Source organism: Falco naumanni, chromosome 3 (assembly GCF_017639655.2).
Source record: "Falco naumanni isolate bFalNau1 chromosome 3, bFalNau1.pat, whole genome shotgun sequence".
In the NCBI taxonomy this organism is placed as follows: Eukaryota; Metazoa; Chordata; class Aves; order Falconiformes; family Falconidae; genus Falco; species Falco naumanni.
In genome coordinates this window covers 76,090,896-76,116,655 of record NC_054056.1, presented here as the reverse complement: position 1 = coordinate 76,116,655, position 25,760 = coordinate 76,090,896, and the positions used below count along the sequence as shown (strand labels likewise).

The following is a 25,760-nucleotide window of genomic DNA, read 5'->3' as shown; positions in this document are numbered from 1 at the left end:
AATTTGCATTTTTTCTTTACATATCTTGCTCAGTTTCCTAGCAAGCATTTCAAATCTAGTATCTTGTGATTATTCCAGCAACTAATTTTTAGAAATGCCTAGGCATCTTTGATCCCTGGTGTTCTGGCTGTGTTGGTCGTGTCAACTTTTTGCACTGTGCTGTGGGCTAACCCCATTGCAGCACACAGTATAGTGTTACTTGCACCCATACTTACCCTTCTCTCCAACCACAATTAGATCATCTCAAAATATCTGTACTGCTCAGAGGCTCTAGATCTGATGTGAGGGTTCATAGATTAATTTAGCACAATTGCTTTACCTTGGGATTTAAACAAGCTACTAATTTAACAGCCCTGAATCTTTCTCGCTGTCCCTGTGCTAAAGTCCTATGTTTCCCATAGGGTGTGTGGGAATAAAGAATATATAAAAAGAAAAAGAAGCATGAAATTCTTAGCCTTTCAGCCCTTCATTTCCCTGTGACTTTCAGACTGTTCTGACTTGCACACTGGAGAGACTCAGAGTTATTTTTTTCATGAGAAACAGATTGAATGCGCAGGTTTTCATTGATCTCAGTGCAAGTGAAGTTCACCTCTCTGAAGAATCCCCGAAGAGTCTAACACATGGTGCCAGGTGTAGTCAGGACCTTGTACTTGAGTTTGTTCTCTCCTGCACCTCCGTTCTCCTCAGCAGGTGGTGGAACGACCTCTTGATTTTCCTTTATTATGCTTTTAAGTGTTGCAAATGATTTTGACCAGTCTGGCCCTTCTTTAACTTAAGCCACCAAAGTGGAGCCCTGAGATACCCTTTAATCCTGAACTGAGAGCTGAGTGGGAGCAGAAGCTGCTTACATGACAGCAGGGAAATCCATTCTCTGAGAAGGAATTCTCTGCAGCTGCATGTGGCATTGCCTGAACACAGTCCTCACCAGCACTGACGTAATGCACAAATCTGAGCTGGGCCAAAAACTTGCACCCTGTGCACATCTGAATTTCTATTTTCCAACAGTGCTTCACAGTAAGTGTAAAAAACCCCTTCCCGTGGGGGTGCTGGTGACTCCAGAATGGCCCCACATGCCTTGGGCGGGCTACATCATGTGCCTGGATTTTTGCTGGTGTCTGTGGGTAGCTCATATTTTCCTTGCTGTTGAAGAGCTGCCAGCTGCACATCTGCAAGATACTCCAGGGAGAAATGGACGACAGTTTGGTTTTCGTAAATAACCTCTCAAATCCAAGATTTGTGAAAGAAAATGCTGTCAATGCTTTTACTTAAATTCTATCCTTATTTTTACAGCTTAGTTCAATTTTAACAACAACAAAAAAAGTCTTGCATTCACTGTAACATGGATTAGTGTGGTCCCACTGAAGTCTGTGCAATTGCATCAAATATGCCAGTAGAGAATTTGGCCCATGAAAGGCAAAGAAGCCTTGATAAAGCCATGCTCTCAATGTGAACATTCATTTTCCTTACTGCTTGTACCAAGACATCATTTTCTCTAGTCAGAACTCCAAATGCAACTTTTACTATCAAGAATATTGTTTTAAAATAGAAAAATAAAGAGTAAATGATCATAATTTTCAATAACTATACTGCTATAGCCTTAATTTTCAAGGAAAAACATTATCAAACTCAATTTCAGATAACGTTCTATTATGTGCAAACCACTGTTGATATAATAACTTCTATTTTAGGTTGCTAGCAAAGAGAAGAACAATGTGACCCATTTAAAAACTGGCTCACAGAAAAATATTAGCAAGCCATTTATCATTTCTGTTTAATTTCAGTGATAAGCACCATTTCATAGAAACATTTCTTTGTTACAAAACTAACAGTAGCATAGGACGTGTTTGACCATAAGACATACACTTTGCAATGGTACTGAGAAATGGAGCTTGTTGCCAATTGTTTGGAAAAGAAATAAAAAAAAGGAAAATGCTCACCTTCTTTGAATTCTGCAGTAGATGGAGCCTGCATTTTTTGAAATCTGTTATTAATGTGCAAATCACATTCACACAGCTGGAGCGCTGCAATGGCTGGATACAGGCTCTTTGGGAAGGGCAGGACAGGATGGTAAGAAGGGCAACTTCTTTCTTTGAGAAAGAAGTAGGAATGCATGGAGCTCTGCCATGAGCCAGCTGAGAGCTTATGGGTCTGGGCTGGCTGGCAGACCCATGTGGGTGACATTGATGTGGGTGTCTGCTACAAACTCCCTGATCAGGTAGAAGCAGCAGATCAGTCCTCCTTCAAATAACTGGAAGAAATCTGTTCACTAGCCTAGGTCCTCACAGAAGTCATTAACAACTCTGATCTCTGCTGGAGAAGAAACACAGCAGGGCAAAGGTTTCCAGGAGGTTTCTGGAGTGCATTGATGACAACTTCCTGATACAGATGACTGAGAAGATGAAGAGTGGAAATGCTTTGCAGGACCTGATTTTTACAAAGAAGAATGGGTTGGGAATGTGAAGATCAGGAGCAGCCCTGGCCACCATGATCGTGCAGTGGTGGAGCTCAGGATCCTGAGAGAAGACAAATAGCAGGTTAAACAACCCTGGACACCAGGACAGCAAACATTGGCCTGTTCAGGGACCTGTTTGGAAGAATCCCATGGGAGACCATCTTGGAGAAGAGTTCAGGAGAGCTGGCTGATTTTCAAGGGTCATCTCTTCCAGACTCGAGAGTGGTCCGTCCTCACATGCAGGAAGTGACACAAAAAGTGGGAGGAGGCCTGCATGGATGAACAAGAGGCTCTGGACAAAACTCAAAGATAAAAAAGGAACATTCAAGAGGCTGAAGTAGGGCTAGGTGATATGGGAGGAATATAGACACACTGCTGAAGCATGTAGGGACCAGGTTAGGAAAGTCAAAGCCCTCCTGGAGCTGAATCTGGTGAGGGATGTTAAGAGCAGCAAGACAGTTTTCTACCGGTACATCAGCAGCAAAAGAAAGGCTAGGAAAAATGTGGGCCCACTGCTGAATGGTGGCAGAGGATGCAGAAAAGGTCAATGTACTCAGTGCTCTTTTATTGTTGGTCTTTACTGGTAAGACCAACCTTCTGGAATGCCAGGTCTTTGAAACACATGGAAACATCTGAAATAAGGAAGAAGTATCATTGTTGGAGGAGGACTAAATTAGGGAACATTTCAACAACTTGGATGCAACAACTGCTGAGGGAGCCAGCCAGTGTCACTGAGAGGCCACTCTTGATGATCTTTGACAGGTCATGGCAATCAGGGGAGGTTCCTGAGGACTGAAGAAAGCGAATGACAGTCCTTTCTTCAAGAAGGAACTACAGGCCAGTCAGCCTCACCTCATTCCCTGCAGAAGGGATGGAATAAATAATCCTGGATGCTATCTGCAAACACGTAACATACAGAAGGTGATTGGGAGTAGTCAGCACAGGTCTAGGAAGGCAAAATCATTCTTGACCAACCTGGTAGCCTTCTGTGACAAAGTGACTAGTCTGGTGCATGAGGGAGAGCAGTGGATGGTGTTTGTCATGAGTTTAGCAAGGTTTTTGACACTGTCTGCCAAAACATCCTCACTGGCGAACTGATGAAGTACAGACTAGGTAAGAGGACAGTGAGCTGGACTGAAAAGTGGCTGAACTGCTGGGCTGAAAGGGCTGTGATCAGCAACACAAAGTCCATCTGGAGGTCACTTACCAGAGGTGTACACTGGGGATCGATACTGGGGCCAACATGGTTTAAAATCTTCATAAGTTACCTGGACAGTGGGACAAAATGCACCCTCAGCAGGTTTGCAGATGATACAAGTCTGGGAGGAGTGGCTGCTCTGCCAAATGTTTGTGGCTTGAAAAACAGGCTGACAGGAGCCTCGTGGAGTTCAATAGGGTGCTTTCCAGCTGGTTGACCCCACAGCTTCTACTGGTACCTGTAGTTGTTTCTTTCCAGCGGCAGGGCTGAGCATTTTCTTTCATTGAACTTCATGGGAAATGCTCAGCCCTCCCCCTGGAAAGAAACAACTACAGGTACCAGAAGAAGCTGTGGGGTCAACTAGCTGGACAGCACCTCCAATAAAAAGGGCCCGAGGGTTGTTCACCAAGCTGAATGTGGGCCATAAATGCCCCCATGCAACATAGAAGGCCAACAAGCCTCCTGGGCTGACTAGGAGGAGTGTTGCCAGGAGGCTGAGGGAGGTGATCCTGCCCCTGTACTCAGTACTGGTGAGGCTACACCTGGAGTGCTGTGTCCCCTTTTGGGCTGTCCAGTCCCAGAGAGATGTAGAGCTACTGGAGAGAGTCCAGCACAGGGCCATGAAGACAGTTAAGGGACTTGAGCATCTCCGCTATGAGGAAAGGCTGAGAGAGCTGGGACTATTCAGCCAGGAGAAGAGAAGGCTCGGGGTATCTCATCGATGTGAATAAATACCTGATGGAGGTGAGTAAAGAGGATGAAGCCAGGCTCTTTTCAGTGCTTCCCAGTGACAGGACAAGAGGCAACAGGGAAAATGAAATACAGGAAATTCTCCTTAAACATAAGAAAAAAATGTTCTTTACTCTGGGGGTGCTCAAACACCGGCACAGGTTGCCCAGAGGATGAGAGATGGAGTGTCTGTCCCTGGAGATATTAAAATCCCAGTGGGGCATGGACTTAAGCAATCTGCTTTAGCTGCCACTGCTTTGAGCAGGGGATTTTGACTAGATGATCTCTAGAGGTGCCTTCCAAGCTCAGCCATTCTGTGAAATCATTGCTTATATAATAAAAAGAAAAAGTGCTGTCCCTGTAGGAAGCTCCGTTTTATAGGCATGGGTGCAATCATGCAAGTTCTGCTGTTAGTAAATTCTATTAGAAAGAAATCACCTATGGACTTGCAGGGTGTAGGTGCATGCAGGATCCTGACATCCAGAGAGACAGCAGTGACCTTCTGGCAGCTGGTTCTGGGGTATATGTGGGATGCTTTGTCACTCCACACCAGCTGCATTACTTAGAGGTGGGCTGTCCCATCCCCACGTAAGGAGCACAGTGAGCATCACAGCCTTGGTCCGCCAGTATACTGGAGAGGAGTGAGCTGCTGGAGGGGAGCAGTTGGCTGTGCTGGCACGGCAGCAGCTGGGGAGCCCTTCTCTCAAGGAGAACCCGCAGCTGATTTTTCCAGCCTACTTTCTAGACCTTTTGTGCTGATCCCACAAAGCATGATGGGAATAGAGCAGGGCTGGGAATATGTGTGAAAAAATATCTCCCCCAGCCTTTTAGGTACTGAACAGAAGGGATATGTAACAGCATGACTTTTGCACCAATTCCACAGAGATAAAACCACTTCTGATAGCAGTTTTTTTGGTTGTTCAGGAAAACTAATTTTCCTCCCAGGTTTGAATTAGACAAGGTCATTTTATTTTTTCTTCAGATTCCTATTATTGTTACAATTATTATAATTGATGAATCATTTTGAACAGCAAATATATGGAGCAAACTATACTTTTTTTTTTTACATCATCCTTTTAATATTAACTTTTGGCCTGCATTTTTAATAAATGAGGAACCACCACTTAGTCTGTTTAGGATTGATGTATTCATGAGTCTTATTTTCAGAGGCTATGAGGGAAACACAACATTTTAAAGTGGATTGAGGTAGTTGATCTCTTCCCTAATGCATTTTTAATGTATGAGACATGGTAAGGACCAGAAAAGCATTCTGTCCTCTGCAATACCATTTGACAACAAAAAAACATTTTAAAAAGAAAGATAAAAACAAGCGAACAGGATGTATGGAAGAGAGAAAGAAACAGCCATCCTATTAGTCTCCAGTTAGCTAATTTTATTGGGGTTTCCAGCATACAATAAACAAATATGATAACTGGTGGGGGGATGAGGATGTTGTGATATTAATAAGAATGTAATTCCATAAGAAACTGTTTTTTGATTATAGCTAATAGTATTACTGAAATGAGGCTAATGAAGGCAATCAATCTTACATACTATTTTTTTGTAAATCTGATTCTCAAAGCATTTCTGATAGAAAAAGGAAATTTTTCTTCTCCTCCCAACAATCCCTGCTGATATGAGAAGTCCTGATGAAAACAATTGACAAGCAGTCTGAGGATTAAATAAAACTCTGTGGCTGCACTTCTATTCTGCCTTGTGTCTGTAGTTCCTCTCTCATGACAATGTCTTTGCAGCAACATTTTCTTTCAGTAAGAAAAGTGCTACAGTGCATCTGGAGCACAGTTACAGATCTTACTGGTGTGCTAACAAACTCTAGCTGATATGGAAGTTACCTTTAGTCTTGCTGACTTGGATACTGTTAACAAAGGCTTTTGCTGTGTTATACCTTTGGGTGTTTATGTAATTAGCTGGGCTGCACTGCAGCCCATACTGCTTGGTTTCACTGGTATTAGTGCTGGAGTAAACTAAAATCAGGTAAGCTTCACTGTATTTACCCATTCTGTGGGAACACTGCAGCATCTCCATTTCTTACCGTCTTCTCTTCCTACTCCAGCCTGCCTTCATCTAAGTAATCAAAACCCAGCTTCATTTGGCAGATCCCTGAAAACTCAGAGATGAATACTTTTCCCCTCTGTGTTCCTTGCCTGTTTCATTATCCATTTTCCTGGGAAGGGACAATGTGATTTAGAATATGTATCTTTATAGCATTTGGAAGAACACCTATTTCTTCATAGAAATGTCATGGGATATATTTTAAAACACAGACATTTAAGAAAAACTGGAAGTACTTTTACTTTGCTTTGCTTCTTCTTACAAGGGAATGTCTACAATGAAATGACTAATCTTGTGAAAAAAATTGTGGATACTAATGTGTGACCACCATTCTTGGTAGACTGTGAAGAGAAGATGCCCTACATATTTATCTCCTCAAGCTCAACACCTTCCTCTCTAGGATTCTGGAAATGTGTATTCTAGTAGAGGTTGCTGTCTCTGTCACCATGCTGATTTAAGTCAATGGCAGTAACCTTTCTGATGTCAGTGAGGCAAGATAACATCTTGTGTGAACAGCCAGCGCTCACATCTTTCCTCGTCTCAGGAACCTTGCTGATATGTGATTTAATACCTTACACGTCCAACCTCACCCAAATACACGAGTGAGCACACATATGTGACAGGAAGGGGATACGAAGGTGAAGAAAAGGATGTGAATATAAACCTGGATTAAAGGTAAGGCATTATGTACTAGATCGTACTGCCTATTTTTCTGTGCAAGGCTTTTTCCTGGATCTCAGTTCCAAGCAGCTGCTGAGGCTAGCGCCATGAAGCACAGGAGATTATGGGCAAAAATGTATTTGAAATATCAGATGCTTGGAATAGCGGAAGTCTTCTCTCAGCTTGATGAGAACAGTCTGAGATATGGCATGGACTGGAGAAACACCAGCAACGCAGCAAACAAGACAATGGGTACTGGTTAAAAAAAAAGAAAAAAAAATGTTGATTATGTTTTGTCAGAAGAGAAACTTTTTTAGTTAGATTCCTGACTGGTTATTTGTATTTGAGGTTTCTTACGAAAACCACTTACCACAGAGCAGGTTAGATCCTTGCACTGTTGTGCTGTCATAACTGTAAATTCATTAATGTTTCACTGAACTGTTCTAATGCCATTAGACTGCCCCGTGTCACATGTGTTGTGCCTATGAATGCTGTCTTTGTCTCCCTGCTTAGCCTGGAAGGTGAAAGGCACTGGAATTGAACTGATTTTTTCAAGCCAAGAATCTTTGCAATCATAAATAAAACAAGCCCCTTCAGCTTAACATTCATTGCCTCCTTTCTCATTTAGAAACAGATGTCAGCACAAGGAGAAAGCAGGTGCAGACTGCCTCTTTCAGCTGCTTTTGAAGGAAAGCAGGAAGTGAGTAAGTCACTGGGACATGTGTTGTACGTATCTTTAGAAAAGCATTTATAACTTCTAGATACATTTCTGCTAATGAGTGTGTGAGACGCCAGCTCTTTGGAAGTTACAGCGTGCACTGCTGTGCTCTCATCAGCTCTGATGGATGCAGTTTGTATGGGAATATAATTTAAACATGAGGATATGAAGAATGATTTATTAAATTACCAGAGAAAGTACTCAAGAAAAAATGCCTAATACCAGAAAAAATGTCTGCCTTAGTGGAATGCTATTAGAAGTACAAAATTTTTTATGAACTGGAAACCCACAAATGCATGCTCTCCATACATTGTGGAATTGTCTGAATCTGCATATAAATACCCTGAAGTAGTAGCTGTAAAATATTATCATTTATGACAAACAGTATCTTAACTCCTGAACCTAATGAAGGCTGCAATCTTATTGTTGCCAATCATATTATTGCTGTTAAAGTGAACAGAAATGCGGTCTGAGAGCATCTTATGTTTGGGTGTGGGGTGAGAATCTGAATGCTGCCATTTTCCCCTAGGTTATCCAACTCTGACACAAAACATTGTCTTTTTTCAATGAGGGCAAGATCAGACCCAGTATGATCCATAGTCTCTACAAGATGCCAGACCAAGGTGGGCAGAAGGGAATAAACAGTGCAATAGCCTCTCTTCCCTCTCTTTCCACATCTGTCAAGCAGACCTGGTTTGATGTGGGTGGCAATGTGCTATTCTTTGTGAAAAGCTGGCACAATGCACCCTCATTAGCAAAGCATGCCCACTTTTATTTGCCGCTCTTGCAGTACCTCATTTTAAACACCACACTGCAGGGATTTTGTAGAGTCTCTGGGATTTTAGCTATGAAAGGAGAAGTTTTTCTTGTAAACTCCTACAGCTTCCTGGGCTTGATGCACTGCATTGTCTGGCATGGATTTCACTGTCCCCGTGACACTGAAAAAGCACTAGCCCTCCTGTCAGAGAACAACTTGCTTCAGTGCTCTGGGCTAGCAGAGCAGCTCTGTGATAAACAAGCTTTTAATTTTGTATTTCCACACTTTCATTTGTAATTTGCAACTTGACAAAGCTGTGTGTCAATGACTGTGCCAAAAGCTCAGCCCCAAACAGAGAGACTAAAAGAAATGTGAGGGTAGGAGAGAAAGTGCTCATGGGAAGTGCACAGAAGAATTGTACTGTTAGAAGCTTTGTAGATGCTTTGATTTAGTGCCATTAGTCTTACTGCTACAGGCCTTCTACTTGTTAGTAATGTAGACAGTCCAGGAAAAGTCCCAAGAGACTATGAATGACGCCTTTCAACCTGCAAAGTATCTTCTGCCTCTCTGAATTCCAAGGAGGGATCTGCCAAAGCCCAAAACATCTGGGGACTCATGAGGAGCCTGCCCTTTCATATAATAACATTTCTCTGGAACGAACTGTTGCTTAATCAAAGTACATAGGTAGCCAAATCTCACGGAGCATCAGATTTGCAGAAAAAAGCCCCGCTGGCTCCTTCAATATGACCCCAGCTCAAGCATGTCATGTAGAACTGCCAGATATGGTCCATCTTCTGCGTGAAGGGAATACCCAGTGCTCAAATGTATCTTAACAAACCCAAGACAGAGATTTTCAGTGCCAAAATGAGATTTTTAAGTGCTAAGCAGAAATAATAATACTAATAGAATTTAGGAGAATTTCAGTTCATTATAAGAAAAACCAATCCACAGCTGGGACGCAAAAATAAGCTATTTCAGAGAAGGTGCTTGCACACATTTAAGCACTTTGGGAAGCAGCACAAGAACATAAAGAGCAGAGGACCTTTTCTCCTTTTCTGCTTACCTGACAGTTGTCTTGTTCCCTGAAACCTTCACAATAATCCTTAAGTACTGCACTGTCTCCTGGTGCGTTTCCTCTGTCCCTTTCCCAGATGAAGAGACGCTGAGCTTATCTGCTTTGCTGATGCAGATACAACAAAGCACACTATGCTACGAACTAACTCCCTTCCTGTGGAACAAACATTAGGAAGCAGCTGAAGAGATATTTAAGAGTCTCATGTTTCAGTGTAAAGCAGAAAATACTGTTTCCAGAGTCTTAAACAAGTGGGTGGAGACTGGGAAATTCAAAATCTTATAGGAAAAAATAAAAAAAGCTTATACCGAACATTTCTTCTTAGTGAAGAAGTCTTCTCTGATGCGGTCCGTCCGTCCCCCCCAGTCTCCCCCCCGTTTTCATATCAAACTTCTGTATATGAATGTATTACAGGACATTGATAAAATAGTAGAGTCACAGTTAACTTACTGCGTGGAAATCTGGGGCATTTTGGGCAAAGATTTCATACGTAGTGTGTGAAAGGATTTTTATTTTTAATGGCAACTGTTTGAAGTTGTTCAGTGGCTTGAAAAATTAGCAGTCCCTTTGCATTTGAATATGAACATTTCTGTGTCTGTGTAAGATCTCAGTTCTTTGAGACTGGGGTGATCCTTTTTAGAACACATCCAATCTAAGTCAGGCATTACTACATTATTACTACAATATTTTTATCATCCTGGAAGAATACTTATTCAAGAAATCAGTGTTCAGTGTTCCTACCCTGAACCTTTAAATCAGAATAAAATCAGTTTCTTCTTCCTAGTTATCTACACTGAAACATGATTAATGAACGGTAAAATCTAAATCTGAATGGAAATATCTCCTGTTCCCTAGGTTGCAGTTGAACCGTTTTGAATTGCAAAACTGAGGATGTGAGCTGTGTCTTTCTAGCAGCATTACAGTGTTATCTCACACTGTCATCTATAATTTACTGCCTGGTCTCACTTTAAATACTTGCTCCTTCATAATTATTATCTGCAGTTGACCACTGGACTTTGAAACTGCAAACTGCTTTGCCATATCTTTTGCTTCCTGCTGTATATACTTTGAAATCATACGGTTTGTTTTCTATTGCTAAGATTACAAGTGACATGACTTGAGAGGAAAAAGGTAGAAAAAATGGAATGAAAATAGGGAGCTCTTTAATTGCTGTAAGACGTGACAAAGTGTCACAAATCTGCAACTGAAAAAAAAAAGAGCTGTTGTACTTAGAATCTGGTGCTGATTCAGTGGTGCATAAAAAATAATTAGAAATAAAAACCGTAATAAGTGGAAAAAAGAGTAAACAAATACTGATATGAAGTAGAAATTGTAGACTATAAAAATATTGATGACTGCTTCAGGGAAAAATCCATAACCAGGTTTCACACAAATAAGTAACAATTTTCTAACTACATTAGTTAGAAAAGAAAGAAAAGAAACCCAAAGTCAATTACTGGCTGAGACTGTGCATTTGTTAATGTTGATAAAGAAATAAAATATTCATAAATATTTTGGGGATAGAGGAGTCTGATCTGCTTACATCATATGTGGGTAAAGAATTTTGCAGTTTATTAATAGCCAAGTCATATTATATAATATCATAAAACTTAGATTTTTAAAAATCCTGGTTAAATCTATGTACTTACACTGTACAGTTGTACAAAAATTGGCTAAGCAGATCTTCAGTCTTTTATGCAAAATTTTAACAAATCCAGGAAAATTTTACAAGACTTAAGGAATTTGAACATTTTGTAAATATTGAAGAAAACAAGAGAGAAATGAGGTAATTAAAAAGAAAAAAACACTAATGTGAATCTTTAATGTGCAGATAAAAAAAAAATGAATGAGAACACAGAGGTGAAAACAAGAACCACAGAGAATTCTGGTGTCTGTATTTTTAATGTGGAAAATATGCAGAAAATAGCTAAAACCATGATATCCTGGTCTTAACTCTCTAGTAAGTGCTAATGAGCTCCTCTTGTTTAGACCACAGAGAGGTGATGAGACTAAAGTGGGTGAGTACATTAGGGAAAACACACAAAGTAATAAAGGCTCTTCCGTCAAGGCAAACAAGCATAATGTCAACCAGTGGCTAGAAGTTAGAACCAAGTAATTTCAAATTAGAATTGGGTACCTATTAGTTAACATTGAAAGGGATTAACCACTAGAACAAACTGTCAAAGTAATGGATTCTTCATTTCTTGATGTCTTCAGGTCATGCATTTCTGGAAAATGTGCTGTGGCAAAACACAAGTTATTACTTATTGATAGCCAAATAATTAACTTAATACATGAGTAACTGCATGAAATGTAATAGCTTGTGATATAGGAAGCCAGACTGCACTCTGAATGTATGATTTCATAGCATTACCAGAACAGGGCATGTGAGCACTTTGTCATCTATGGATGTTTGCACACTGATAAGCAAAACTTGGTAGAATGAATAAAAAGCTGACTCTCCTTTTGCCATCATTTTACAGACTCAAATATGTTGTTATTCCTTTACCAGTTGATCCTGATTAGTGCTTCCCCTTCTCACAGGCTTCCCAGGTGAAAAGCCAATACCTTTAAGCCAACACCTGCTTGTGCTTTTCTAGTGAAAACCTGCTCAGTCTCATTATTTATCTCATTCTCTCCTTTTATTTTAAACAGTAGAAGATATTATGTCTTTCCCTGATTCGTTGCTTCTTTCTTAAACATTTAATTTGCAAGTAGCGGATTTAATGTCTATCAGCTCCACTGACAAAGAGCCTCTTCATTATAATAGGTATTAGATGAAACTGATAATCCTTCAGGAATCTCATTTAATGATAAAGATCTGAAATTATTACAGTTAGGTAAATAAATATTTATCATCTCCTTATTGCAGATTTTTCCTCTAAGCTTCCCATCTTCTTCCTGGAATTTGGATCTCGGTATATCTTTAGTTCTGCTTCCTTCCTAAAGAAATAAAAACTTATTTACATAGGAGTTTTGCCATGTCAGGGCCCTTGACTATGTATCATTTGCAATCCGTGTTTTCGAGACATCCTATTTCATTCTTTATCTGTCTTTTCCTTTTAGCCTACTAGTGGAAAAAAAAATATATCTCACTTCCCTTCTACTCTTCTATTGTCTGCAGGATTTTACTTTTGTACTTATTTTACTTCATCAGCAATTCCTGTTGTATTTGCCACTTTTTATAATTCTTTAAAGATTTTTTAGAGGGCTAGACCATGTTAGGGAAAAGAGAAGCTCCAGGAGACTACACTAGATTATTCTCTAATTTTTGTAGTGTGTTCTTAATTGCACTGTATTTTATATTATTTCTTCGCTTCCCTTTTGACTGTGGTATTTTTAGTCCTCAGAAATAGCTTCCTATTCCTTGGGTTTTCTTTAAAGAACCTGAAACTATCTTGTCGTAGTTTTAGTGTCCTCTAGCTGTATGTGTGAATTCTCATGGGCAGCCATCATAGTCCTGTTTTACACATTTAAACACCTGGGGAATACATGCCGATTATGCCCACTGGTTTAGAAATATCCTGTTCCCATTTTCCCTTTCTCTTGCGCACTCTTACAGAAGCAATATTCCATATAAGAGTTTTACACAGGTACTGTAGAAAAACTTGTGTAAACACTTTCAGAACGTGTTGATCTTTTAATCCACGCCCCCCACCCCCCCACCCCCAATGTATATTATAAAGTGAAATGTGTGAAGTGTGCACAGGACCAGTCTGCTATCCTATTAGCTGGCAAAGCCAATAAGCACAAATTTACACTAACAGACCATAAAACACATAAGGCCACTGAATCCACCCTGTGGTGTGGATGTAAGGGGAAATGAGGATCCAGCTGACTATTTTGCAATGTTTGTAGGACAGCGTTTGCCAATGTAAACCCGAGTTGCAAACATACGGTGTCTTTCACTGCAAATGGTTTCTCTTTGCTATAAATGGTCCCTTTATTGAAAATGGTCTCTCTTTACTTTTTCATCTTGGACTGTTTATACTATCCAACCATCCCTTTCCATTTTTGTAACACATTACTTCAGCTGCAGAAAAAAATGATAGGCGAATAATATTATTCCAGGAATACTGGAATATTATTCCTTTTAATGAACTAGTTCCTTTTAAAATGTGCAAAGAGATTTTCAGTTTTGTTATATATAAGCTTGTGCTTTAATGGTCAAATGCAGAAACTTTCTGCTTACACTTCTAAATTTGGAAAAGAATCAAACGTATTCGAGAGAGTTACCTAGCAAGAAGTAAAGACAGAAACAAGACCATGTGGGAGATGATTGCTGGCCACCTTCATAGCCCAACACAGGAGACAAAATATAGAGCCCCATTCACTGGAAAAGCTAGAGGCTCCTGATCCCTTCAGTCGCCTATGCTGCTGTATGGACATTGCCTTTTCTTCCAGGACACCATGGCAAGAACTGAGATCTGGCTTAGAGAAGCATAAATTGACTCTAAATTGTCTCAAATGGAACACTCTAATATCCCATAGAACATGTATCTCCTTATCATATCTTAAGTCCTGCATGCCCTCACCTACTCCATGCTGGCAGCAAGGTAATATAGAAATAAGTGAATAATAAAGGAAATATCACCACCTGAATTTCTCATCCCTCAGATCAGAGGCATAACTGTCAGTTCTGTGGCCTGCAGAGGATCCTGCAGGTAGGAATGTATAGTTTAAGATAAATTTTATGTAATTGTGCTTTTCTTTTTCCTACAGATTATTTAGTAACCTGTACAGTTTTCTGCATTGGACTCTACCTTTCAGAGCAATGAAAGCAATAAGTACAGTTGTTGAAATGTAACCTCTTAAAAAAATGTTGCTAGTCATTAATGTTAATTTACACATGCAAATTTCAGTTTGGATGCAGAATTTTGGTTTGAGCCTGGTTTTTTCCTGGTATATACATTTTAAGGTGTTTAGGGAAGGTATATTGTCTTTTGAAAAAAAAATAATCAGTAACTATATAACAAATAATAAGTTTATCTAGATATAGGAAATACAAGAATAGTCATTTGCAATCTCATCAGGATTAAATATTATACCAAATGTTTCAAAATGCCCATTTCTCATTTGACAAGAGAGAATATCAGAGACTCTACAGCTTCTGAACTGCTGTCCTCTGAGTTCAGAGGAATTGTTAAGCCCTGGATCTGTGCCTAAGGTTTTTTCCCTGGTATCATCAAAGACTGTGATCATTAATCTTGGTTAAACAAGAAGTTAGCATATTCCACAGAATCACAGGCTGAACTGGGATTCAGGAGAGACATGCCCTGCTGCTGGTGAAGGTGCCATGTCATTTTATGAAGGTCACATTGGCTGGGCTTCTACTTTTCACCCATCAATTTGATACTAGCTGGAAGGCCATAACAATTCCTCCCCACAGATTTTTCACTATGCTAAGCCAATGTAGCAAACACCACAAGCAATGCATTTTTACAGAATAGTGTATTTATGTGTGTTATATCATATATTTAGCATCTTTTCATAGTAAAGTCAACTATTGGGAGCTTCTATACAAACTTAAACTTTAGATATCTAGCAAAAAAGTTTCTGAAGATTGATATAAGGTCAGTTTAAGAGAGAGATGGAACACAGACGGCTGTCATAAAGCATGTGATTCCCCACAAAGAGTGCACTTTAATTAAAGAGGAAAGAATTGTGAAGTGGAAGTGGATGTCTTGGGACAACTGTATGAGATAACATAACACTACAACAGTGAGTAGTTCTCGATGATTGCACAGTACATCAATATGTGGCAAAGGGGAGTGCATAGAGCACCACTATTATACTATACATAGAAAAAAAAATGGACTGACAGCACAACACTTTCAAGAGTGCTTACATCATTAAAGAAGACCAAATTCCACTGATCTTAAACAAGGCTCTATCTCCATCTGATTGTCTCCATCCTTTTAGTTGAAACTTGGTCCATAAATGAATGAGTTGGTTTCTGCAGAGATTGATCAGTTCAATATCTGCATTTACGGTTGGAGTTCAATGTGAGGGCTTTGTCCCATGCTCCATTTCATTGTGGAGACATACCCTTGAACTCCTTTGTTACTTACACACTTCACCATTAAGGAAGTCATAGGAATCTTCAGTGGAATCTAATCTGCTGAGTAGATCATGCTATGCTTGACAGACACTTTGGAAGAAATAGGATATTTGCACAGAAAAACCTCAGCAGACATATGGGAATAAAGAAATGCCAACTATTCAGTAAGGCTTTACCTGCTACACCTAATTTTGCAGAGAGATATGAGAAGATTGGAAAGGTTAAGAGGAAGGGCAACAAATGTAAGTAGCTTAGGTTCTTAAGTTCAGTTATGAATGGAAGCCATGAAAACTATGGAAAGCCGTGAAAAGTATTTATTGCAAAACAGGAACTTGCAGGTCTGATAATGTTGCCCCTCATAAGTATGAAATTCTAGAACAGACATCCCACAGGAAAGCTACTGCAGGAAAGGACTTAATGGAGGGCATGAATGAAGTACTGTGCTTCAAGGAGTGAGGGAATGAACCCAGCCTCCTAGGACTGGTTTTTTTTTTCTCGAACTGTGAGACTCTCTGAAGAGGAAAATGAATTTCCAGTCAGATGGACCAGGATCAGTGATGATTTAGGGGAATGCTTGTTTTTTCCCCATGTGGCTGAGCAATGATCCAAATATTAATAGAAACGACTAGTCTGTGTTTAAGAAATGATTAGGGAATAAAACTTACCAACCAATAAAGCCAGTTTAGTGTGGGAGATGGGTATGCATATACAACATGATATTCCATGTGACTAAAATTCATGTTAAACCCCCTGAGTTTTCTGTTTGTACTGATGCCAGATGCTCACTGTATGAGGAAAAATGTCTATTTGCTTTTTTGCTTCAATAAGCTGCACCACATCTGTAGCTTGTTTGGGCAGTATGTATTCCTTTCAGCCATCAATAGTGAAGATAGTAATTAATGACCCTGCAGGAGGAAACTTGTGTTTGTGTTCTGATCTTGGAAAAACCCTAACCCTGTACATTCTGATTTTTTTTGTCCCATTTTACTTTCACCTTGCATGCAGCTCATGAAGCAGTACTCTCTTGTTTCATTAATGAAGTTCCAGCTCAGTACTTCTCCTTCCATCTCACCTTCACACTGATGGTAATTTCTGCTCCCGTGTCAGCCCTGCAGGAATCACAGGTGCTACTGCTGAGCTGGGGAACACTGAATCATGGTGAGGTCCATACCAAGATCAAACCTTGTGGACCAACAGCACAGGATCAGGATGTTATACTCTTGGGATACCAGAGTGCAGGGAGGTCTGGTCACTGTGTTTAAGTGGCCAAGGTTGGTCAGCAAAGGGCACTTTCATTTACCATCATAGCAACTCTTATTTGAGCGCTTCTGTTACCGTTCCTGGTTGCTGTCAGGCAGTGCAGACTGCCAGTGCTGGGTTCCCGTTCCCTTTGCAGAGGTCCCTTTGGTCCTTTTGCTCTTGACAGAATGAATGGTCCATACATGGCTGCTGGCAAAGGAGAAGGAAGAGTCCTTTCATGTCCCGGAACTGAGGCATCCTTGTATTGGGGAGAGACATTCCTCCAACCCTACGCCCTGTACATTCTGCAGGAGGAGTTGGAGCCACATTCCTGGATGTGGCCTAAATGAAGGCGTCGCTGTAAATAGTGTAGAGGCCTCAACCCTCTTTCAGAACAGAAGGGACAGAGCTGGGCTCCCTTGCATATTCGGTGGCTCCCTTATCCTCACTGAGGGCTTCCATCCCCCCATAAGGGGTGCCACAGCGCTGTGGGGTGAGGAGGAACCACAGAATCACGGAATGGCTGAGGTGGGAAGGGACTTTGGAAGTCACCTTGCCCAAATCTGCTCAAGCAGGGCTACCCAGAGCAAGTTCCCCAGGACCGTGTTTGGATGAGCATCTCCACGGATGGCGACTCCACAACTTCCCTGGGCAACCTGCACCAGGGCTCAGTAGCTCTTACGGTAAAAGTGTTTTCCGACTTTCAGAGGAAACCTACCGTGTTCCAGTTTGCGCCCGCTGCCTCTGGCATTGGCACTGGGCACCACCGAGAAGAGCCTGGCTCCCTCCTGCCTGCACCCTCCCTTCAGGTATCGGTACCCACGGGTGAGATCCCCGCGCCTGCTCTCCTCCGGGCCGCACAGTGCCCGCTCTCCGAGCCTTTCCCCACCGGAGCGATGCTCCAGCCCCTCCACCGCCTTCACCGCACCCACCTCGCCCGCCCCGCCGCGCCGCTGGGACAGCGATGGGCTCCCGGGCCCGCCCGGCGGCCGCCCCGCGCCCCTGCCCCGCCGCAGGCCGGCACCGCGGGGGGCGGGAGGGCGGGGGAGGGCCGAGGCGCGGCGCCGCCATCCCGCCGCGCCCCCGCACACAGGCACCCCGCCCGGCCGCCGCGCCGCGCCGCTCGCAGGGCGCCCGCCCATGGCTGACAGGAGCCTCGTCGAGGGCGCCGAGCCCTGCCCGCGCCGGGAGGAGGCTCCGGAGTGGGGCTACGAGGAGGGTGAGAGCGGGCGGCGGCTGCGGCGGGGAGAAACTTTCGCCGCGGCCGGGGGAGGAGGAGGAGGAGGTGGCGGCGGGAGGGTTTCGGCGGCGCAGCGGGGCGGTGGGAGCGTCGCCCTCCGGGCGCCCGGGGCGGCGACGCGGCGGCCCGCAGCGGGCGGCAGCTCCGCCACTGCCAGCGGGAGGGCAGCGGGGCGGCGGCGGCCGCGGAGCCGGGGCCGGCGGGGCAGCACCCCCGGCCGCGCCGGTGGGCAGCAGCGCGGGGGGGCGGGGGGGCCGGCTGGCCCCGGGAGCCGCCGCGCCCGCGGGTGCCGTAACAGCTCTCCGTTGTGCCTCAGGCGTGGAGTGGGGGCTGATTTTTCCCGATGCTAACGGGGAGTACCAGTCACCGATTAACCTGAACTCGAGAGAAGCTAAATACGACCCCTCGCTCCTGGAAGTGCGTTTGTCGCCGAACTACGTGGTGTGTCGTGACTGCGAAGTAATCAACGACGGGCACTCCATTCAGATTGCCCTGAAGTCTAAGTCAGGTAGGCTGGAGTGCGGCCCCTGCCCTTCCCGCCTCGGCTCGCCGCGAGGCTGGGCTCGCGGTGCGGGCACCCCCGGCGCGGGGACACGGGGACACGGGCACCCCCGGCGCGGGGACACGGGCGGTCCCGGCCGGCGCCTGGCTGCTGGCTGCTGGCTCCGGTAGGGAAAGGAGCGAGCTTTGCCGTGGGAGCTGCGGGTTCCAGCGCAGCACCCGGGCTGGGTGGTCGGTCGGGCTGCTTCAGGGCGCCTCCAGAATTGCCTCGTGCGGTGGTGTCGTCTAATTCGCTGGCATTAACCGCGTTCAGAAGCAGCCCGAGACAATCGCTAAGAAAGTGTGATGCCAAACTAGGTTGTATAGCTGGCAAAATTTGTCCTTGGTCCAAAGACCATGTAAGTTAAAAGAGCTTTTTTGTCCATTAATTTGAGTGGATTCTGAACGCTAACAGCAGAATGGGGCAGCTTGAGAGAGATAGTCATGTTACACGTGCTTACATGTATAATGAAGAAGAGCAGGTAGCAAATCAGTCCTTATTTCTTTTTTTTTTTTTTTTTTGGTGTCATTTATCAAATAAGAATTAGAAACATAATAAAAGAAACCATTCCAACTTAAGTGAAAATCACATGCCTTAAATGAAAGTGAAGTATCTCATTCAGACCTTGCATCTGGGTGGACTGTTCTGTCTGAAGGAGACAACTGGCCAGAAAGCAGGGAGAAAACAAGTACATTGTGCTGTCCAATGCAGTGGTGGTTCTTCCCATGTGTTTGGAGAAGCATCCAAGTTACTCTAACCAATCTTCGCTAGTAACAGCCTTTTGGGGGCATTTAAACAGCTGAACATTGTGAAACTATGAGACATTCCAGCTTTTGTTGCCTTCTGAAATCCCAGTTGTACTGGGAGCTAGAGCTGTTCTGACAGTGAAGGAGTCAGTTCAGTTTTACACTGAATTTTTGAGAAGGGTTTGTTACTTTAATAATGATGCTTTCCTTTATAATTTCCTTTCCATGATAAACTCCATGTATTATTGCAACACAGAACATTTATTTCTGCAGAATTTTGCAGATTTCCAATAGAATATAAATTTTGTACTTCCAGTCAGTTTTACTGCCTTCATCAGAAGCAGAACTCTTTTCCCAAGGAGTAAGGTTCTCTCTGCAGAATCAGGGAAGTTCTTGAATTCTCCTGTGGAGGAAGTGACTGTGAGTGCAAACCACACCACCGCTTGCAGGCCAAAATGCAACTCCTTCAACCCTACCTTTCCCAAGGGCAGCTTGTAACTTAGTTACAATAATTAATAAGATGGGACCAACGCACCTAAATTCATGTGCAAAACTGTTGGAGTGTTAGGAGAAGGAAAGACTTCTTTTTAAGCTCACGTGCAGGGTGATGCCAGATTGATAAGTCATGAAATAGAAGAAAATGTGAAATTAGAATAAAAGTTTGTGACTGTGGTATGGAATTATGATTTAGGAAATCTTGTTTTAGTTTCAGCATTTCCTTAATATTCATGTTCCCTAATTTCTGATTCTCCATTTGTAAACTGGGGATAATTTTTCCATTTTTAAGAGGGGGAAGGCAACATTTATTATCCCTACCAAGAGGAGAAAAGAGTTAATAAGCTGTGTTTGACCTAGTATTCTGGCCAATTTTCAGGGATTGCGGAAACTCCTGCGGCTTCTTTTCCTCACAGGGGATGTCTGATGACAAATCCATTTAGCCAGATTATTTTAATGGGAACTGTTGAGCAGTAAATGCTTTTGAAACTCTGTCCAATTAATGTGCAAGAGATCCTCATCTACTGTAATGTTAACAGTCAAAGAAAAACTTCTTTGTGGAAAAAAGTAAACTGATTAAGATACATATTAAAAATCTATTTGTCATTACTGGTGATTGATTTTATCCTTTAATTCGGGACAAACAGTCCATCTGGAATTCCCAGATCCCTCTCATTATTTAATTGCAAACATTTTCAGAGGCTGCTTCCAGTATGATCATTGTACATGTGTTATGTATTAGGTGGAAGAAGCATGACCAACTGTGTAATGGAAGTGTATATTAAAAAATGCTGTAGAGGATATCCTTCTAACAGAGAGGCTTCTCTTAAGCTAGCAGTAGATTGCACAGTGGATGATGGTTTCAGAATCATTTTCTAATGAGGATCAAAAATTGCTGTAAGGCAAAGCAAATTAAACATGTTTCATGCATTGACAAGGATCAAGATTTGATGAAAGGTGGAGGAAAGATAAACATGCTTCATGAATTGAAATGCTTGTATCATGGGATCAATGTTATAACTTAAGCCTCAGAAATAAACTCTTTGAAGTTCCTGGAGATAGAGAACTACATCATACAGAGAACACTTGTGCTAGTTACACTTTCTCAAGGAGCAATATTTTAAAACAGAGAAAATGCTCCATTTCCCTAAGAAACAGCACTAATTGAATATTGTGTTTCTTTTTATTTGTCCAGATTTTCCTAAAGACTTCATTTGGTTGTTTCCCCCAATGTTCACCAGATTTTTAGGTTTTCTATATAGGATATAGGTATAGATAGAATACAGATAAAGCAAGCTCAAGGAGCAAATCTGAATCAGTAGCTACATTTAGGATATTTCATTTTAGAAACCCTAGTAGCTATTAGATTAGTTATGAAGAATTATTAAAGGAGGATTAGTTGGAACATTTCACTTTTTTTCTCTAATGTAATTGCTGATGGAAACCATAACTGATCATTTATCTTTCAGACTTTTTATAGTTCTGTACCTTTATTTTTTTTGTGTATGTACAGTTGCAATATGCTTCAGTTGCTGAATTATTTTTTAGTACTACACCATGTCTAGTGTTTCAAACTAAGGCTGTTTACTTTGTGTGTCAAAATAACTTCATATCATGGAACACTAATTCCCTAAAGCTGTAGGTGATATGATTAAATAATCCTTATCACTGATCAGAGATTGTAGAAGATTCATTCAAAGTCTGTGAAAAGTAAGCTAGAATTTATTGTATTCTGGGGAAGATGGTGAATGCCCTTAAGTAAAATCCAGCCCTGCCTAGAAGCTAACAATCAGTGATTTCAGTGGGAAGTTACCTACAGCTTGTGGAGTAACATTGGATATAAAGCAGATTCAGAAATCCCTGGGCAAAATGCTTCCATTAATTAATTCCGAAGTAGATTGGGCCTCACAAGGTACAGTTGTTTGCTTTTACTCCTTGTGGTGGAAATCTCCATTAAAAACGTATTGAGCTACTGTATAAGTTTTTTGTTTGTGTATGTTGCAATTGTGGACAGATGCTTTTAAGAAGTCCCGGATGTTTAAAAAACTGGAGTAAAAAACCAAGCCATGGCTGCCTAGAAGCTGTTTTTAAGTAAACTAGGTATGTTGTTGTTGCTGTGTGTAAGTTTGATTATATTTGGATATGGAGGCATTCTGTATCTCAGAAGCCTGACAGGTGGTATATGACTGAACACCTTTACCTAGCAAAATATTGGCAATCAAAAGTTTTCTATCCGTTTCTGTTACTCATAGCAAATATAGGTGATGGAGATTAAGCATTTGGACAAGTTGAAGGTAGTTACCAGTTCAGTCCAGAACCCCCACCATCTGTTTGGAGCACTCAGCTACTGTCTTGATAAGAGCAATAAACGTATTCATTCTTCTGACTGATAAAGGTACAATTTTTCTGTTAGGTGTTTTGACCAGCTGTTCTGCCTCATAAAACAGAGCGCAGCATGACAGCAATTTCACTGTTGTTTGTAACTGCCTGGATTCGTGTTCTGTACCTGCACGGTACTTCAAAAGTCAAGGTGTCGAGTCTGTCAACTTTACTCATCTCCTCTCTAGTACCGCTGATAGTAAAGAGGCTTGCAACAATTTCCCCATTGTATTTGGAAGATATATTCAGTAGCCTGTCTGCTTCGAAAGCCAAGTTCCTTACCATTTGTCTTCTTTCCCAGTGTTAATAGGGGGGCCATTGCCTCGAGGACATGAGTTTGAACTACATGATGTTCGGTTTCACTGGGGGAGAGAAAATCAGCGTGGTTCTGAACACACAGTTAATTTTAAGGCCTTTCCCATGGAGGTAAGAGTGACGCTGCATTGCATAACACCTGCTAAATGCAAAAGATTTTCTTTCATAGCCTGAATTCCTGATAGTTCAAAAGCGAGTTTTAGTTCAACATTTATTGCTCTATATTTCAACCAGAAAGCTATCTTGCTGAGGTGTGCTTTAGTGCAGGTAAATTAGGATATGCCTCTGGAATAAAATGCCTCCAGCACTCATCACATTGTATGATTAAGTGGTCATAAAGTTAAGCTGCAGAATTATTAACTTCTGTCTTAATAATGTTAGTGTTCTAACAAGATCTGCCATTTCAACACTTCCTTTGTCACCTTGACTAATAGCTATAGGTGGGAGAACTAGCTACTGGGAGTATTTCCATGGTGAATAACAACTTAGGTAAATTTGGAGTAAGTGTAGAGTGAATTTTAATGAAATAGCTTTACGTACCTGAAAATTGAAGATTACGGTGATATTCTTGGGTATGTTCCACAATGTCTCAATGAATTACCAAATTTTGAAACATAAGCAAAATTATAATGCAGCCTGGAAAAAATTCAGCTGTTCATGGGATGTCAGTTTGGGCTCCTAGGCAACCCGAAATGCTGGGACCTAACTCTTCTGCTCTCCAGCAGCCGTCCGTCATGTTACTGCACTTCCCACTGTCCCGTTGCTTACACTTGTCAAGGAGTGTCTTGGAGTATCCCTTAGACCCTGGGCTGCAAGACTAGTTTTAACAGATACCAACCCTGACGTTTGGTGACTGCAGCTTTGCATCTTTTATTTCATTTGTTGTGCACTATTGGTTTTAAAGAAAGTCAAGATTTTTTTCAGAGGTCTTAGAGTTATTTTTGCCTTATTTATCTATTATAATCCCTCACTGGCCTGAAATTCTGTTTCTGTTTTCTGTGTGTTGTTCAGTGCTAGGAAGTTTGTTACTGTAGCGTTATATTCATGAGTTCCAGACTACTGGAATAGAACTGCCTTACGGAAAAGGATATAAAAAGTATTAGAGCAAATACTGCAGAGCTAAATGTAAAAAGCTTGTGGACTTACACCATCTATCTAATTCTTGGGGTTGTTCAGGTCCTCTCTTTAAGAGCTGTAGGTCAGATTTTGGTCTGTGCTGTTTGCTGTTTTGCACTGGTCCATGAAAAAACCCTACATACATGAAGTCACTCGTAGGGGTTTTGCAGGTTGAGTTGAGGCAGATCATAGACTGATTTAGGTTGGAAAAGTCCTTTAAGATCATTGAATCTGACGGTAAACCTAACACTGCCAAGCCCACCACTAAACCATGTCCCTAAGTGCCACATCTACGCGTAGATCCTCTTTGTGCGTTGATTTCAGGCAGGTTCTGGCAACGCAGGAGAATTACTTGAATGGGGAAGACTCGTTAACCAAAGGGAAAGCAGAAGAATCATCTCTGCATCCTGGTTACCCGGCATAATATATACAACATGATTTACATGGGCAGTTAAGGCCTTGAAGATACTGCAGTGTTCCCCTGAGGCAGGAAGCAGCTTGTTCATTATGAAACAGCTCTGCTTAGTGCTTTTCCTCAAGGCTGATCCAGCATGTGGTGATAAAGAAATATTGATGTGAATTATGTTGAGAACTGAACTTGGGAGTCTATCAGAGTCTTCTGTCTCCTTGTTTATTAAGGATCACTTCACAGAGTCTTGGTGGTATGTGGGAACAGTCTATTGATAATCTGCAGAAACCCCAGAATTCTCTACTCTGAATCAGTCCAGAGAAAAATGTACTTGACCCAGAGATGCAAAGCAACAAACTTAATCGGTCACGAAGGGATATAATTCTTTACCTACTTTAAAAGCAGCACACCTGCTGCACAAACAGAATTCTGGCACAGTGGAAGAACATCACCTGGAGGTGAGCAAGCCAGTGTTACCCTGTCTCTTGCGTCTAAGCAGCTTTCAGCTAGACTCTAATTTCCAAGAAATAATTACTGATGCAAAAATTGTGTAGCAGAAAAAATTGACTCATAATGCACTTGAAATACAGTGTGAATGTTTAATTTTGCCAGCAGATCCTTATGCAGATTAATTCTCACAGAAAATGACAGCAAAGCTTGTTGTCTCCAAGGCCAGTTGCACACAGGTGTATTGGCTGAGCCAGTTCCTCATCTTCTGCCCCATGTTGCAAGAAAGTGCAGGGCAGTTTGTTCATCAGTTGAGCTGCATTTCCTTCTGCTATATGCACAGAGAGTTGCTGTACAAAATCCATCTCAAACTGTCCAAATAAAAAATTATACTTGAGCAATAATAAAACAGGTGCTTTGATCACTATAAATGTTTATGAAGTAGCGCAACTGAGACTCCAGAATGGAAGATTTTCCGTTTCCATTCCAGGGGTTGCCCCATTTAATTCTTTTTGTGGAGAACAATCATTTTGATGAAGGGACCAGGAAATCCAATTTTCTTAACTTTTACCATTAGCATTGGTTTATACAGTTGTTGGGAGTCACCATATTCAGAGCACATACTGGGCTTGGTTTTCACAGTGATGGGTGCCTATTTCGGCTGTATGCAAGCAGTCTGGTATAGTTTATACTTTTGTCCTGTACTAAACACAAAATAAGTTGGCAGTTGTTTGTGCACAGATGCATGCTTATGTTGAGCATCAAGTGCATAAACTTGGGTCTTCTGCCAGTGGAGTAAATCTGGTAGGACATTTTCCTGAGAAATTAGAAATTAATTACAAAGCAAATGATAGGAATTTTTCCTCTCTTTGTGGGAGGAAGACAAGTCAAAGGGATAAGCAGTAGTTTGAAAACAAGCGCTTGTTTTAAGTGGGTACATTAACAATGCAACAAACTAAGCCCGGATTATATACTCCATTGCACAGTTGTAAACCCCAAGCAGTTCTATAAAAAACAACTTTGAGTTTGAAGAGAACTGAGATATCTAAGACTATTTATTGACTGGACAGCAGTCTTGCTTTTTTTGGACTGAAGACTGTAAGGCTTTATTTT

General features: G+C 41.8%; 1 protein-coding gene and 1 long non-coding RNA gene across 5 annotated transcripts in view; one reads left to right on the top strand and one right to left on the bottom strand.

The window, feature by feature from the left end:
* Positions 1–9,984, bottom strand: part of LOC121085147 — a 30,071-nt gene extending 20,087 nt beyond the window's left edge. Inside the window, exon 1 of the long non-coding RNA XR_005826962.1 lies at positions 9,651–9,984. This is a non-coding gene — a long non-coding RNA (uncharacterized LOC121085147). The remainder of the gene's footprint in view (positions 1–9,650) is intronic.
* An 8,054-nt stretch (positions 9,985–18,038) lies between these two features.
* CA8 (carbonic anhydrase 8) overlaps positions 18,039–25,760 on the top strand; it is a 46,815-nt gene continuing 39,093 nt past the window's right edge. For 3 of the 4 annotated variants that reach the window (XM_040586496.1, XM_040586495.1, XM_040586494.1), the window contains exons 1-3: positions 18,042–18,178; positions 18,516–18,707; positions 22,662–22,786. In XM_040586496.1, the coding sequence (XP_040442430.1) occupies positions 18,100–18,178; positions 18,516–18,707; positions 22,662–22,786 (396 nt within the window). In that variant the 5' untranslated portion in view covers positions 18,042–18,099. Of the gene's footprint in view, positions 18,179–18,515; positions 18,708–22,661; positions 22,787–25,760 lie in introns of all 4 variants that reach the window. The other variant, XR_005826841.1, reaches the window with a different exon arrangement.